At 45.7% G+C, this 15,451-nt stretch overlaps 1 protein-coding gene across 2 annotated transcripts in view; it reads left to right on the top strand.

Annotated features, from left to right (window-relative positions):
• ATP13A3 (ATPase 13A3) overlaps window positions 1-15,451 on the top strand; it is a 1,430,808-nt gene that overhangs the window by 1,052,880 nt on the left and 362,477 nt on the right. For both annotated transcript variants that reach the window (XM_069618570.1, XM_069618569.1), the window contains exon 21: window positions 716-891. In XM_069618570.1, coding sequence (XP_069474671.1) covers window positions 716-891 — 176 coding nt within the window. The remainder of the gene's footprint in view (window positions 1-715; window positions 892-15,451) is intronic.

Here is a 15,451-nt window from a genome sequence, read left to right as displayed (position 1 = left end):
TGTTCGAATTTCATTTATGAACACTTTTTGCTTTCCCATCTCACTTTGTTTGGTTTATAGTGTAAGGGTCAGGCTAGAACATTTGGACACGAGGACGGCTTTTGCTTTCTGACATCCTGACACGGACAGATGCTTTGTTTTTGGTAGGCAATTTCCTCTTAGAGCAGGTTCAGAGGGACATTTTCCAAATCAGTTTGTTAATAAAAGTCTTTAACCAAAAACAGGACAACTTTGTGTCCGGCTTTCATTTCTGACTCGTCACACTGGGTTGTGATGAATACTCAGCTTTTGAGGATTTGAAGTAAGGGGTTAGAATCAAATATGAGAAGAAGTTGTAATCTGCATGTTATACTACAAAATTGTATTATAAAAGTAAAATTGCATTGTACTTCCAGCTTGATGAGGATTGTATTTTTGTGGCGTTACATTTTATGATTGTATCAGACACTTACAAACTATTGTATCTGAGCTGAAAGGTGATGCCAGCAGTGTTGTGTTCCTGATCAGCAAATGCACTATGAAAGAGAATTACTGAATCCATTTTCATCGTGGACAATCTGCCCCCAATGGCCGGGCACAGCTTAATGGAATGTATACCTGTGACTTTTAGAAGAGATATTATTTACTTTCAAGCATTGATTTAGCAGCTTATTAAATGTATTAGTTTTTGAGTTTGACCCATTTATGCACATGGCTTTCTGTCTCTGGCAAACAGGTGATAATATGTTGACAGCAATTTCGGTGGCCCGGGATTCTGGAATGATTCTACCTCAGGATAAAGTTATAATTGCTGATGCACTACCTCCAAAGGATGGATATGCGGCCAAGATCAACTGGCATTATGCGGATACCTTCACAAAAAGCAGTGGTGCACCAACAATTGACACTGAGGTAGGTACTGCAGTGGTTTGGTTTCCACTTTTTCTTTTGCTTTCAGATAGTTGTATTTGTTTGAATTTGTTTTTGAGGATCATGAATGTCAATTTTGTTCAGAAATTACTTGTATTAACACATTTACAGATGATGGAGGCATTATCACGAAGGGTGCCTGTACAATAGCACAAGGATGAGAACAAGTGGTGAGGGTCTAAAAAAGTGAGACATACATCTATAAAACAAAATGGGAAAGCAAATGCATAAGTAAACAGGTGACTTACAAAGCAAGTACTTTAAACTAAAGAGGAGTGCTATTTAAATATACAAAATTACATTTTTATGCATCACTGGTGGTCGAGGTGAGGTCAAGTAGGGATGATGATGGAGAGCTCCCTTTAGCAAGTAAGTTAAGATTAAGCAGAGCTTTGAAGAGATCCACAGTTGGGCTGGCTTTGATTGTAATGAGCCGTTAATTCCACTGGGGCAGGGCGAGTATGCAGAAAGAATGGAAACAAGAGGAGGCACGGGAAAGGTATGGGACAGTGAGGTTGAGTGCAGATGAGGATCGGAGGGAACGAGATGGTGAGCAAACGGTGATACAATCAGACCGGTACTGAGGAGAAAGACCATTGGAAGCTTTGTAGACCACGAGAAGAAACTTGTAAAGAGAGCGATTGTGCATGGAAGCCAATGAGCAAGTTGGGGGAGGATCTAGGAAGGCTGTAGAATGTGGGTAGAAAAGTTGCAGACTTTCTGTAGAGGGAGGAAGGAGTAGAGAGGAAAGCCCAGGAGTAGACTTGATCAGTAGTCAAGAATGCAAAGTGCAAACATGGAGATTAGTTGTAGAGTGGTTAGTAAGACAAGGACACACTTTCCAAATGTTGAGGTGGTTAATACGAGTAGCAGAAAGAATGGAATTGTTGCAGTCATAGGTTGCTTTCAAAGAGGGCCCTAAGTTTGCGATCCTTGTTTTAAGGAGCAAGAAGGTCAGGCGGGAAGGAGATAGAAGTGGGGAAGGATGGCATTGGAAGCTGGGAGAAATAAGAAAGCAGTTTTGTTTACTACTGAGAGCCATCCAGTGACGAATTGCAGTTACAGTTCATAATCCGTTATGAGATGGCTGGGGTAAAGGAGGGAAATCAGAAAAATAGTGTCAAGCGGCAAAAAGGTGGTTGTGAAAGCCGAAGGATGAGAAGTCTTCCTAGGGTTGAGGTATAGAGTGAAGAGCAGAGATCCAAAGACTGATAATTGGGGGCGCCGACAGGAAGAGGGGTGGGGTTAGAGTTCCAAGAAATTTTAAAGGATCAACCTTCCAAAATCAACCTTCCAGGTAGGGGCGATCAAGGCAAGAGCACATTTGCAAACTCCAAGATTCTTGAGAGTGAATATGAGAGAGGAGTGCTCAATAGTGTTACAAGCATCAGAAAGGCCCAAAAGAATGTGTATACAAGAGTTTGGCCTGGTGAGCATCAGAACGAATGTTTGAGACATGCATGAGTGCAGTGTCAGTGAGTGTTTACGCCGGAAGCCAGATTGAAGTGCATTTCCAAGGCCATAATCCTCAAGGTACTTAGTGATCCAGTCGAAGAGCACCAGCTCAATGTCTATTGACTAATGGTGAAAAGGAGAAACTGGAAGAATTCTTGCTGGGACGTTTAGGTCAGCAGAGGGTTTCTTCAATAGGGGTAAGACGGTTGCAGATTTGAAGGAGGCAGAGAAGAGTCCATTGGGGGGGGTGGAAGATTAAGAGCTAATAGTAATAAGGAAAAGTGTTTGAAAATAAGTCTTTGACCATTTGGGGAGCAAATGGGTGGATGGGCATTCAGGATGGGTTGACACTGCAAAGCATGAGTGCTAATTCAAAAGAGGTTGTCATGAATCACTGTGTACATCGATTGCAACGATCTTGGGTGGGCAGTGGACTTGTTTCTGGTCTATTTATTGGATACCTTTTGTTCTTCTAAAATGGCCGCCCTTTAGGTCCTCTCGGCTAGTCCTGCACATGCTCTAGTTGTTCGCCATGTTTATGTATTGCAGTTTGGATGGCCGTCATTTCTACAAGCAGAGTCAGCGGCTGGGCGCGTCGCTACTCCTTTCTTCTCAGACGCTCGTAAGTTTGCCAGCAACTCTGTGTACCTTTTTGCCTTTTGTCTTACCCTTTGTCTTAGGCTTACCTGATCCTTGTTGTTTCATAGTGGAGTTATTCTCCTTATCCGCGCCCAGCGATCTGACCGCTTCGTGCTACACATTGTGTTTGTTTTGCTGTTTCCGAGCAGCGGATTACTTTCTGAAGCCCCGTCAGATTTCTAGTTCAAAGTTGGTTTCTTTCCGTGCTTACCGGATAAGCTGTTACGGCACACTTTATACATTCGATCTTCTGAACGGCACTATTCGTAATCTGTTATCTTCTGATTGTAGCCGGAACATGTTCTCTGCAAAAGTTGTAGCACACACAAGAGTTTGTGGAATCCAGCTCCGGTTGACACCCTTCACCCTTAAACAGTACAAGACTCATGCACAGGTCTATTTTCCCTCATTTCTTTTCAAACATTTCCTATCTGTGCCTTCTATCTCTTGAACTAAAGACCTTTATATACTCTTTCACAGTATCACACTACTGGGTATCCAGGTTGTTCATGATGTAACCAAAGCACGTCAGTTCTACAGCAATTGAAATATAAGGGAGACTCAAGACTACAGATTCCAGACCTTATTCAGCATACCAGTGACACTTTTGAACTTCTGTCAAGACTCAGGGTTTTCTGCCACTACAGGGTTTCCCTGGGTTCTCTGCATCTTTCAGCCTGTTCTATCACCTGGGAGTTGCAGAGCATCTAGGGGGATTCTTATTATCAGCTTGCTTCTGCCTGATGTGCTGCATTTGGATTCAGGTTGGTGCCATTTATCTAACTCCTATTGAGTCTATTAAGGCTATCCACATCCATATGACAGATGGGAATGTCACAAATTCTGGCATCATGGATCAACAGATGCATCATCTCATGCAGGCCATGGAAGCTCTCTCATGAGGTTCAGAACCTTAAGCAGGAAAACACTTTCCTTAGACAACATGTATCTAGACTCACTGTGGGCCCTGAACTTCCCCCTCCTTCTCTACCAGGGGTATGATGGTAACCCACATAAATTGAAACAATTTCTAGATGGTTGCACCATACAATTTACCTTTAAGGTTAGTTACTTCCCCACAGATCGGGATATGGTAGGGTATTTAATTTCACATCTTACTGGACCTGCTCTTGCTTGGATTACTCCCCTTGTTATTGCAAGTAATCCTATATTAGATGCCTACCCTGCCATTGTGAACAGCTTACGAAGTATGTTCAACCGCCAAGAAATCTCTATCATCTCAAGAGAAGTTATTGGACTTTCGCCAAGGGTCTCGAAGTATTCTGGATTGTATCAATGGATTCAAGCGTTTAACAGCAGAAACTGCTTGGCCAGATGATGCCTTATTAACCCGTTTTAGACATGGTTTGGCAGATGACTTAAAAGATGAGATATCCCGGGTTCCTCGTCCAGCTAACTTGGCAGAGATGATAACTCTTACAATGCAGATTGATTACCGCCTACAAGAGAGAACATGAGAGACGAAGGGGAAGGTACTCTAGACCAAGAGCAGAGATGATGTCGACACAAGCATGTCCACAACCAACAGAAGAATCAATGCAGTTGGGTGCCACTAGGGGACCATTGACTACCGAAGAAAGAGAACACAGATGATCTAAAGGTCTATGCATGTACTGTGGAGCTTCTGATCATCTTGTCAGAGAATGTACAGTCGCACCACCACAGAGATCCGAATTCAGGAAGTTTGGAAACTCCAGAACCCAATCGTAAGGGGAACTACGACCTGGGTACAGTTACAAGGTTCCTCCATGCCAACCTTAACATCAAACGTGAAGACGACAGAAGGTTCTATGGTAGTTATCCTATTACAACTTCAGTTTGAGGATAGAATCACACAGAACATTCCTGCTCTGGTGGACTGTGGTGCCGCCGGCAATTTTATTGATGACCAATGGAGAAGGGCTAAGGCACACATCTAAATCAGTTTCTATTCCAGTTCAAGGTGTGGACGGAAATACTTTAGTGTCTGGCCCTATTAAAGAACAGACTCATCAGATGTTTTGTAGGATTTCATCGCATGTTGAACAGGTCAGTTGTGATATTATAAGTAAGGATTGCGCATTTTCCTATTATTCTGGGGTTACCATGGCTCCGACTACACAATCCTTTTATTAACTGGACTGCTGAAATAATCTTTCTAGGCTCTGAACATTGTATTGCAAATTGTTTAACGCAAGGCGCCATCGAAATTCGTTCCATACCCCCAGAACCGCTTGACAACCCTTCTGTGCTGATGAGTCATATGTGCGGCCTTCCTGATTGTTATTTGGAATTTACAGAAGTTTTTTCTTCACCTAAGTTTAAAATTCTCCCTCCACACAGACGTGATGATTGTCATATCAATTTGGTACCAAATGAACCTGTTCTTTTTGTTCACATGTCTATGCTCTTACAAAAGGAGAATCAAGTGTTGAAGGAATATCTTCAGACAAATCTCCAAAATGGACTAATTGTAGAATCCACTTGACCGGCGGGGGCTTCATTATTTCTTGTTCCAAAGAAAGACACTGATGAGCTTCGCCCTTGCCTAGATTATCGAGGTTTTAATAAGATCACGGTACCGGATAGGTATCCCATGCCACTCATTCCAGATATACTGGAAGCTGTCAACGGGGCAACTATTTATACTTACTTTTACGTCCCGTCCCCTTTCCTCCATACTTTTGGGACAGTCCATCCCGTGGGACGGGACCGGAGCACTTTTTGTAAAAAAGCATAAATTTGAAAAATGTGTAGTTCTCTTTTTATGCAGGGTACCGCACGTGGCCATGCCATATCCCCACCATCCTTAGCTCCACCCCGCGCATCGCCCTTCAGTCCCTTTCTCTGCGCGGTCGGGGCTGGATGCACTTGCATCACCGGGAAGACCTTTTTCTTTTCCCGTTGTCCTTCTCTCCTGCTCCGGTTCTGCGGTCGCGTGTCCTCCGTCCATGCCGAATCATTCGGGATTTGTCGCTTGCTCCTTTTGCGAACGTCGCTTCGCTAGGGCAGATCCCCATTCTCTCTGTTTGGAGTGTCTAGGACCGGATCACCGTTGGAACTCGTGTTTCTACTGCGATTCCCTTTCAGTCCGGGCACTTGAACGCCATCTTAGTCGGTGGGAGAAGATCTTCAGAGTTCCTCCATCGCATTTTCAAATCTTCATCGATGGAAAGAAAAGACGCCTGGTAAGTTCCTTACTTTTCAGGGCACCCCGGCCAGAGGACTCCTTCCTGGGTTCCTCCAGGTCCGTGAGGGGCTTCAAAAGCTCTGCTACCAGAGTTTCTCCTGAGGTGCCTCGCAGGCCTAAGGGGCGTACCAGGGTTTTCTCTGAGGGTTCCCGCGAGGGGCCTGCCGTTACCGGATCACGATCAGAGGTTCACCAATCAGGTGCTAATAGCCAGCTAGTCGTGCTGAGGAGTTGGGTACCTGAGTTTGCTCCGAGGTCTCCTTGTTTGAAGCTTCCCACACAGACACCGGGGTGCGCCCTGAGGCCTCCGTTGAGGCTTTCTGCACCAAACCACAGTTCGAGGCCCCTCTCGGGGGAGCTATATAGACCAGACTCTGTTCAGAGGTTCCTCGTATCGAGGCTAAGGTGTGTACCAACAGACCTGTGAGACCTGTTAAGGTCTTGTCTGTGAGGTGGATTCCTCAACTTTCCGTTTCTGTTGAGTGGGCACAGGGAGAGGTCGCCGATCGTTTCTCCTCTGTTATCGGCTTGGCTGAGGTTCCTCTCTTGGAGGCTAACTCAAAGGGTCACGACAGGATGTCCAGTAAACATCCCAGGCCCCATAGTGCTGGCTCTGCCGAGGATCCTTGTGTCAAGGCAAGATTTTCGATCAAGTCCCCTGACCAGTTTGTGGAGTCACCTGCCTCACCCACACATGTGACGCAGTTCTCCACAGATGCTCACAAAATGGCCGGCCTTCCCGCGTGGTCTACAGCAGCCATTTTGGATTCTTCCCTCACACCCATGCTATCGACGGTGGGTACTGGGTGCTTTCTTTTTGGTGGACAACCTGGTCCATTGGACGGTGTGAATCCGTTCCGCCGTTCCTATGACTGGCGTGCTCTGATGCCACTAGCACATATGGTCTTGCTTCCTTCTGCTTCTGCCCCACTGTTGATGGCGGGCCTTCTTGGCACCCTTCCTCACTATGTTTGTGAGGGTATGCCCCTCAAGAGCGGCCTCTGCCCATCCCGGTTCCTAAAGTTTCGGCAGAGGATGCCTTTTTTTGGGAAGTTTCAGACTCTTATGAACACTGATCCCATGAGGGAGTACTTTAAAGGCCTTTTTAGGGAGATCTGCCCTCTGGTGCCGCATCCTGCCCCGGCAGTTCCAGTTACGGCTCCTGTCGCTCCGGCAGCGGTACCACCTCTACCTCCCGGCCCGCCTCCACCTCTTCCGCCTCTGCCTCTGTTGTCTCCGGTTCACAAGACTCCAGTAGAGAGAGACGTCAATTTGACACCGGTCGCATCGCAGCCAGCGGATCCTGACATTTTAGAAGACCCTCAGGCAGACCAGGATAGTGAGGACCAGCCCCGCTCTGTCGCAGCATTCCACGACCGGGTTCTGGACATGTCACTCCTTGATGAGCCCAGCGCTGCGTGTCTTCACGAAGATGATGTCGGTCATCGCAGTTTTTCTACGGCTTCAGGGTATTCATGTGTGTCCATATTGGATGACTGGCTTCTGCGCAGCCCCTGTCCAGTGAAAGCCTTGAGCAATCTTCAGTCTCTCCTTCAGCTCCTTTTCGGGCTTCAGCTGTCGGTGAACTGGCGGAAATCCTCCATGGCGATCTCTCAGGACCTGATTTTCCTGGGTTTCCGTTGGAACGCGATCGACTGCAGAGTGTACCTGACTGTGGACAGGATGGCCGATCTGTTAACGACATGTCAAGTTTTCATTTAGTCAGAGAGCATGTCGGCCTGGTTGTTCCAGAAGCTTCTAGGCCTCATGGCCTCGTGTGTGCTTGCTCTTCCCCTTGCTCGTCTCAAAATGCTCTAACACAGATGGCTCTTCGGAGTTCCTGGCTTCAGGTAGTGGACCCGGACACCAAAATGATTCCGGTCCCACCCAGCATGACAGATCTCCTATGGTGTCATCTTCTAGCAATCTGTCGGTGAGTTCTCCTTCTCAGGAGCCCTCCCCTCAAACAACCATTCAGACGGACTACTCCCTTATCGGGTGGGGCGTGACGATGGATCATCTTCAGGTTTTTGACCTGTGGTCGCCACAGGACAATTTCACATAAATTATCTGGAACTTCTGGTGATTTTCTTGGCGCTCAAAGCCTTCAAGCCAGTGATTGTGAACAAAGTGGTCTGCATCCGCACAGACAATGCGGTATCCATGTTTCGAGGGGATTGGGTCCTCCGACGTATTCCAGATCTATGACAGTAATCACCACAGCTGTGCTGCTTCGAAAAATCTTTCGTTGTCTGCGTCGATGACGCCGATACGCCTCCCTCGAGGACCTCCTCCGACAGCTGACGTCACTGGATGTTATAAGTAAGACGCACAACGCCCGTAGCCTCAGTTCCGTTTTTTCCGCGAACGTGTTCGCTTCGGAGATCTCGGCGCGCCTCGACTCTATGGAGTTTCTGTTCTTTCGGTTCTTCGAACATGTTCGGTTGTAAGAAGTTTTCGAGATGTCTTCCTCTTCTTCCACCCCGCACCCGGGCTTCAAGAAATGCTTGGACTGCGGGTCCAAGATGTCGGTGACGGACTCGCACGACGCCTGCCTCTGGTGCCTCGGGGAGGCCCACGACACGGATGATTGTGTCGACTGCCAGTCGCTTACGTCCAAAGCCTTGCGGGAGCGCAACAAGAAACTGTTGGTCGGTAAGGTGTCCAAGCCCTGGAAGTCGACTGGGCTTTCGACGGACGATTCGAGGGGCGACTCTCCGCATCGTCATCGTAAGTCTAGGGGGTCTCGGTCCCAGAGTGGGCCCCGACACTCCTCTGCCTCTTCGAGGCACTCCCGGAAGCGCCGTCATCGGTCGCCTTCCCCGTCCTCGTCCGAGGACTCCGCCCGTCGGCGGGTAGTTTATCCCACCAAGCATGCGACTCCGGCGGAATGGGCTTCCTTCGGTAAGAAAATGCTGGCAATTCTTGAATCGCAGGGCACCGGTACGTCCGCGCTTCCGAGTGGGGTCGGGCATGACCGTACTAGAGACACCGCTCGTACACCTTCGGGCTCGGGTGGTCGACACGATTCGCGGGAAAGGTCCCGCTCGGACAAGGGGAATCGTTCTAGTCATGCCCGTTCCAGGTCCCGGTCCTCGACGCGCTCGAGACCGTGTGCACCTGTGATGTCTTAGAAGAAGACGTCGACGCCGAGGTCGAGGGACTCTCTCGAGGCTCTGCCTCCGAGGAAGTCGTTGACGCCATCGGCGCCCAGGCTGTCGAAGGACACGCTTGGGGCTCTGCCATCGAGGCCTGTGTCGATGACGTCGATGCTGTCGGCACCACGTTCGACGCCGATTCACTCGACGCCCTCAACGCTTTTAAAAGCTGTTTCAACGGGGGTACCCCGGGGTACAGTGGAACCCCCTAGAAAGGCTCTGGCCAAGCATGGCTTTGTTCCCCATTCTGTGCCCCCTTTCCACCATCTTGATTACATTTCGGAGGTGGATGAGGGCTCTGATGATGACATGGTTCCTGATACGATGCCAAATGAGATTATCTCGGGACATAGTCAGATTGAGGACCTGCGTCAGTCACTGCACGACGCCAGTGGTCTGGACACCTCTCCGGAGGTGGAGTTTTGTAGGCCTGAACCTGGCACCCATGCCGACTCCTCATACCGGCGCCTTATGTCAAGGGTCACCGAGTACTTGGGGTGATCTGCTCCCCCAGGGGATTTTCTTCAGGATGACCTCATGGATATCCTCAACCAAGGTGGTCCACCAACTCACTCGGTACTGCCGTTCCATATGGCTCTACAGAGGAGGGTGGCGGCGGCTTGGACTGCTCCAGAGAGTCTCCCGGCAGTGGGCAAGTATTTGCCGCGAAAATACCGCCCAGTCAGTAGCGACCCCTGCTATTTGACCAAGCACCCCACTCCAGAGAGTTTGGTGGTACAGGCGGCTACGGCCCCAGCAAAGCAGGCGTTGAATCCTACCATCCCTCCTGATAGGGATGACAAGCGTTTTGATGGTTGGGCGAAGAAAGTGTTTTCTTCAGGGGGTATGGCTCTTCAGGCTGCCAACTCCGAATGTGCCTTGTCATGTTTCACGCACACTCTGTGGAACTGTGCTTCCTTAGCAGCTGAACATATTCCCGAAGGGGACGAACAGGATGGTTTTCTTGCTATGGTCCAGGATGGCAAGGATGCCATGTGTGAGGCCGTTCAGTCGGGTTTGGACATGGCAGATTGCGTCAGCCGGTCTATGGCGGCGAGCACCGTAATACGCAGGTTTGTGTGGTTGCGGAAGTCTGAGTTTGCTCCTGATGTGCAAGCCCGGCTCCTCAACATGCCCTTTGATGGTGTCCATCTTTTTGGCAGCAAGGCTGATGAGAGCCTTGAGAGGTTGCAGACCTCAAAAGCTGCAGCAAAGTTGTTGGGCGCTGCAGTTCGCCAACCTCCGCCTTTTCGTCCTAGGGGACAGCAATGGAGGGGAGGTTCCTTTCGTTATTACTCATCCTTTGGGAAAGCGAAAGGAGCTGCTAGTCAAAGGGGCCACCGTAGGAGTGCCAGTGGTGGAAAACAAGGTACTGGAGGTGCCAAGGCCGCTCGGGCTGTTGCCTCTTTGCCCACAGGCAACGCCGCAGCCGCTTCAGCTCAGTCATGAGGCCATGTCCCATGGTTCGCTGGTTGGGGGAAGGCTGGCGCAGCATCTTGTCGAATGGCGTTCCATTACTTCAGATGTGTGGGTCCTGGAGATCATAGCCCACGGTTACTGTCTTCCTTTCCGGCAGAGGCCTCATGACAATCCACCAGGGAACCTCTCTTTGAAGAGTCCGGATCCGCTCCTTGCGCAGGGAATTCAATCCCTGCTGGAGAAAGGCGTCATAGAACTGGTATATTTTTCTCAAACGGCAATAACCATGTTCTAATGGATCAAAACACACTCCTTACCACATGGATAAGACTGATAGTATATATAAAAGAAGGTGTAAACACCGAACAATATATCCACAGGGATGACAAACACAAGAAACCGTATATTACCACATATACTTCTTAATACATATATTTATTTAATTATGACACTCTTAAAATGATCATATTACATAAAATTCATAGTCAAACACACAATATATAAAACATATAAAAAGACTGTACTTCACAAAACACATGAAAATCCCAAATTATGGGTTGATTCTGCTGGTTTTTAAATTGACTCCGTGTGGAGCTCCACACTGGAGTGATTTCTCTTTTGTCTAGGTCTTATTGGTACTTTCTCAATAACCCAACTTGTACAAGTTTCTGTCCTAGAAACACCGATTGATGTGGGACATTCATCAGGGGTAAGATGATATGTGTTTTTTTCAAAGGTGATGGTATTTCCTTCCTATAACTTTCTTGCAGCCATAGAACTTCTAAAATTGACACCCTGTGGAATAAAAACAACGTATATTACTAGATTGTACGGATGTTTTGTGGCTTATTAAATAGACTACAAACATAACCACCCTGATCCAAAAAAGGGTGTTTGGTATGTATCTTCATTTACATACCTTATAGACTGTGGTCATAAAACAACACCAAATCTTTGGTATTGGTAAAAGCGACTTCCAAGTGGTTAAAGAAGGTCGCTCAAAAACGTCCTCTCGAGTTCTACAAAGAAACACATAGAAAAAATACAAAACCTAGTTTTAGAATGGGGTGGGAACCTTACATGGTCCTATATCTTTAAACACCCGAACCTTACTTACAGATCCTTCAAATAGATCAGTGCTCGGGATTGGAATATGCCTCCATCTTGATAGGTGGTAAATGAAAGGGCAGAAAAGGGCTTCCTATGGAATCAAAAAACAGGAAAGAAACGTGGGTCTAAGAATATGTGGACTAAACTTTCTACAAGATGCCCAAAACACTTATTTCTGAAACCCCATTTCAAAAACACATTTTTTACATGTCCCAGTGTATGTAGTTACTACATTAGGGAGTGAAATTAAAACCAGACCCTCAAGCCTCTAGGGTTGAAACAGGTTATTTGGAAACAGGTTTTCTTGCAGAAGGAGTTCTTAAAAGTTAATTGTGTCTATACTGCAGGATAGTATGTACACTCCCTCTTACCTCTAAAAGGAGAAAGGTTCTGGCCACAAAACAGGTTCCAGGTACGCGTGTGCCATTTGCAAGGACAAAATGGCCGCTTTTTATGTCACTAACGCGACGCGGTTGCGTTTCACGTGCCGTGATGACATCACGCGAGAAAAAATCGCGTGGTGACGTCATCACGTGTCGCGCGACGTCAGATCTGCGTCCGACACAGTAATTGGAACAGAAAACCCAAGGCATTGGAGGGGGGCGGGGTGGAACACACCCTCTACTACCCGAGCCTGCTGGGATATGTAGTATGGGTAAAACTGGTCGTAAGAAAACGGGAAAAACCCAGAACTAACAGCTTAATTTAGCCCGTGGAAGCAAAAGAAGACAAAGTAACATCACGGGGTGCTATAAGTCTGTGAAAATTATTTTTAAAAAAAATTGTAATTTTTCAAAGAGGTCACTATCTACTTACCAAAAAAGGAATTAGGAGAGCTATGTGCAAAGGATGTAGCTGACCTTTATGAAAATAGTCCTAATCAGATAGGAGGGCATATTAACATCAATAATGGGACAGAAAACTTAAGACAAATTCCACCATGTTAAGGAATTAACACGCCTTATATAGGCAAATGTACAGTGCTCATGACGGTAGTAAGTCTCATGTCACACAAAATTCTACTTCTCAAGTTGTCAAAAGTTGCAAATTCTCATGATTTTTCAAATGTACATCTTGAACATCTGTTGATGGTAAACCGCATTTTTTGGCATCTAATGCTGGTGACAACATACATTCTTTTTCACAGTGGTGATATTACTGCCATACCAAATCGAATCTTGTACCAACATGCAAATTCTTTTTTTTAAAAAAACAAAATGTGAGAATCAGGAGACACAGATCATGGCACCACAGAAATTAGAGGACTTCCCTCTACTAATACATCTATATGTACAGTTATAATTCAATACTAGTAACAAGAATGACTGTGCAATCAAAATATATCCATTATGCATTATGCCACTCTGTTTTCGTTTAAACCCCGAATATGGCTCTTAGTTTGGAAAATTAATTTTTGTTCCAGGCTCAAAAGCTTCCTATTGATCAATTCTTGTGTTTTACCTTTCATGTGTTTCAGAATCGTCCAATTGAAGTCTGTGCACTTATGATTTTTTTCCAAAAAATGCTTGACGAGTGGTGCTTGTCCTACCTTGTTCCTAATGCAACTCTTATGCTCAGTCATTCTTATTTTACACTTATGACTAGTTTTTCCAATATAGATGTATTGGCACGGGCATCTAATAACATATACAACATTCTCTGTATTGCAGTTCGTATGCTCAGTGATGTTCCATTCTTTTTTAAGGCCTAAATCTACGTTAACTGTTTTTTTGGTCTGTGCACACATGCTGCATTTGCCACATGGATGGTGTCCTACTACTGGAGGTAAATTCCACAGTCTTGTCTGTTGGGCTTCTCTGTTTCCATTATTTCCAATATCATTCCTCATCACTAGATTGCGTATAGTGGTACTTTTCTTAAAAGCTACTAGTGGTTTAATACTCTCCTTTGACATCACCTTTTTCCAATTTTTGTTGATAATGCCTTTGATCTTATAGGATAAATTATTGAAAGTATTCACGAACACTTAGGGACTCTCCTTACGTGTCCTATTCTGGTGTAGTTGGTGATCAAGTAGGGCTTCTCTGTTATTGTTAAACGCCCTCTTGGCTGCATCTTTAACCAGGCGTTTAGGGTATCCTCGAGTTGTGAGTTTCGTAATCAATTTATTAGCATCTTCCTTATATGACTCTCTTGTGCTGCTGTTTTTCTTGATACGAAGAAATTGACCAAAAGGCAAATTATTTTACACATGTTGGGCATGGGACTGGTGAAATGAAGGAGGGCATTTCTATCTGTCTCTTTGTTGTAAGGTTTTATCAGTAGAGTACCCTGATGATGGTATATCGAAATGTCTAGAAAGTTTACCATGTCATTGCTCATATTCATTGTAAATTTGAGGTACCTGTTTTGTTCATTGAGTTCATTGATTGGCCTCTTCTACACTGCCCTTCCAAATGACGAAGATGTCGTCTATATAACGCAGCCAACACACTATGTTGTCTTGAAATGGGTTGAGACTGCGATATATGATTGTCTCTTCAAACATGTTGACGTGCAAACTTGCTAGATTCGGTGCCATGGCTGCACCCATGGCCATCCCTTCGATTGAAAAAAATTGTTCGTCAGAGCCATCTCCGTACACCATTTTATAAAAGAATTGGAAACAGGGTGATCATCTTCTCTTTTGAGGAGGGTTTCTTCTACAACCTCGAGGGTTGCCCATTGGGGTATATTGGTATATAAAGCCTGTATGTCCAGACATAGTAATAGATTAGTATCTGGATTAAACTGGCTGCCCTCAATTCTAATTATGGCGTCAGTGGTGTCTTTCACATAGCTTTTCATGCTAGGTATGAACGGGCTGAGATAGCAATCTACATATTTGGACAATGGTTCTAACAGTGAATTAATTCCAGAGACTATAGGTCTCCCAGGAGGATTCCTTAAGTTTTTGTGGATCTTAGGGAGTATATAAAAGATCGGAATTCTGCCATTCTCTCTCACAAGGTATTCTCCTTCTTGTTTGCTAATAAGTTCTAAGTCCACTGCTTTAGTCACTTTATCTCTAATAATCATAGGTAACTCATTGCTGGGATCCTTGTCTATTTTCTTGTAGTGATTGGTATTGGATAGTAGATTCAAACATTCTTCCACGTATTGGGTTCTATCCAAAACTACTATTGCGCCCCCTTTGTCTGCTTGTCGAATGATATTAGGATTCGACCCTAGAGATTTTAAAGTATTATGTTCATTTTTACTAAGGTTGGAGTGGCTAGGAATGCCCCTAGATTCAAGTGCTCTTAAATCTTCCAATACCTTCCTTTCAAATACAATGGATTCAGGGGAGTAGGGAGAGGGGGGGCACAAAAAGTAGAAGGATTTCTAAGGCTGCTACAATTCTCTGAACCATTAAAAGAATCATTTTCAAAAAATTCTTTAAGGTGGACTTTTCTCATAAATTGTAGGAACTACACTCTAAACTCAAAAGGATTGTGATACTTAAATATAACATAATTTAAACCTTTGTTCAACACAAATTTTTCATGTTCAGTTAATGTAGTGGCAGAAAGATTAACTACCAACCCCTGTGGCTCCGGGTCTGCATCCG

This window comes from Ambystoma mexicanum, chromosome 10 (genome assembly GCF_040938575.1).
Source record: "Ambystoma mexicanum isolate Mex_15411 chromosome 10, UKY_AmexF1_1, whole genome shotgun sequence".
NCBI lineage: Eukaryota > Metazoa > Chordata > Amphibia > Caudata > Ambystomatidae > Ambystoma > Ambystoma mexicanum.
The sequence above is the reverse complement of the archived record's forward strand: the minus strand, read 5'-3'. Positions and strand labels throughout refer to the sequence as shown.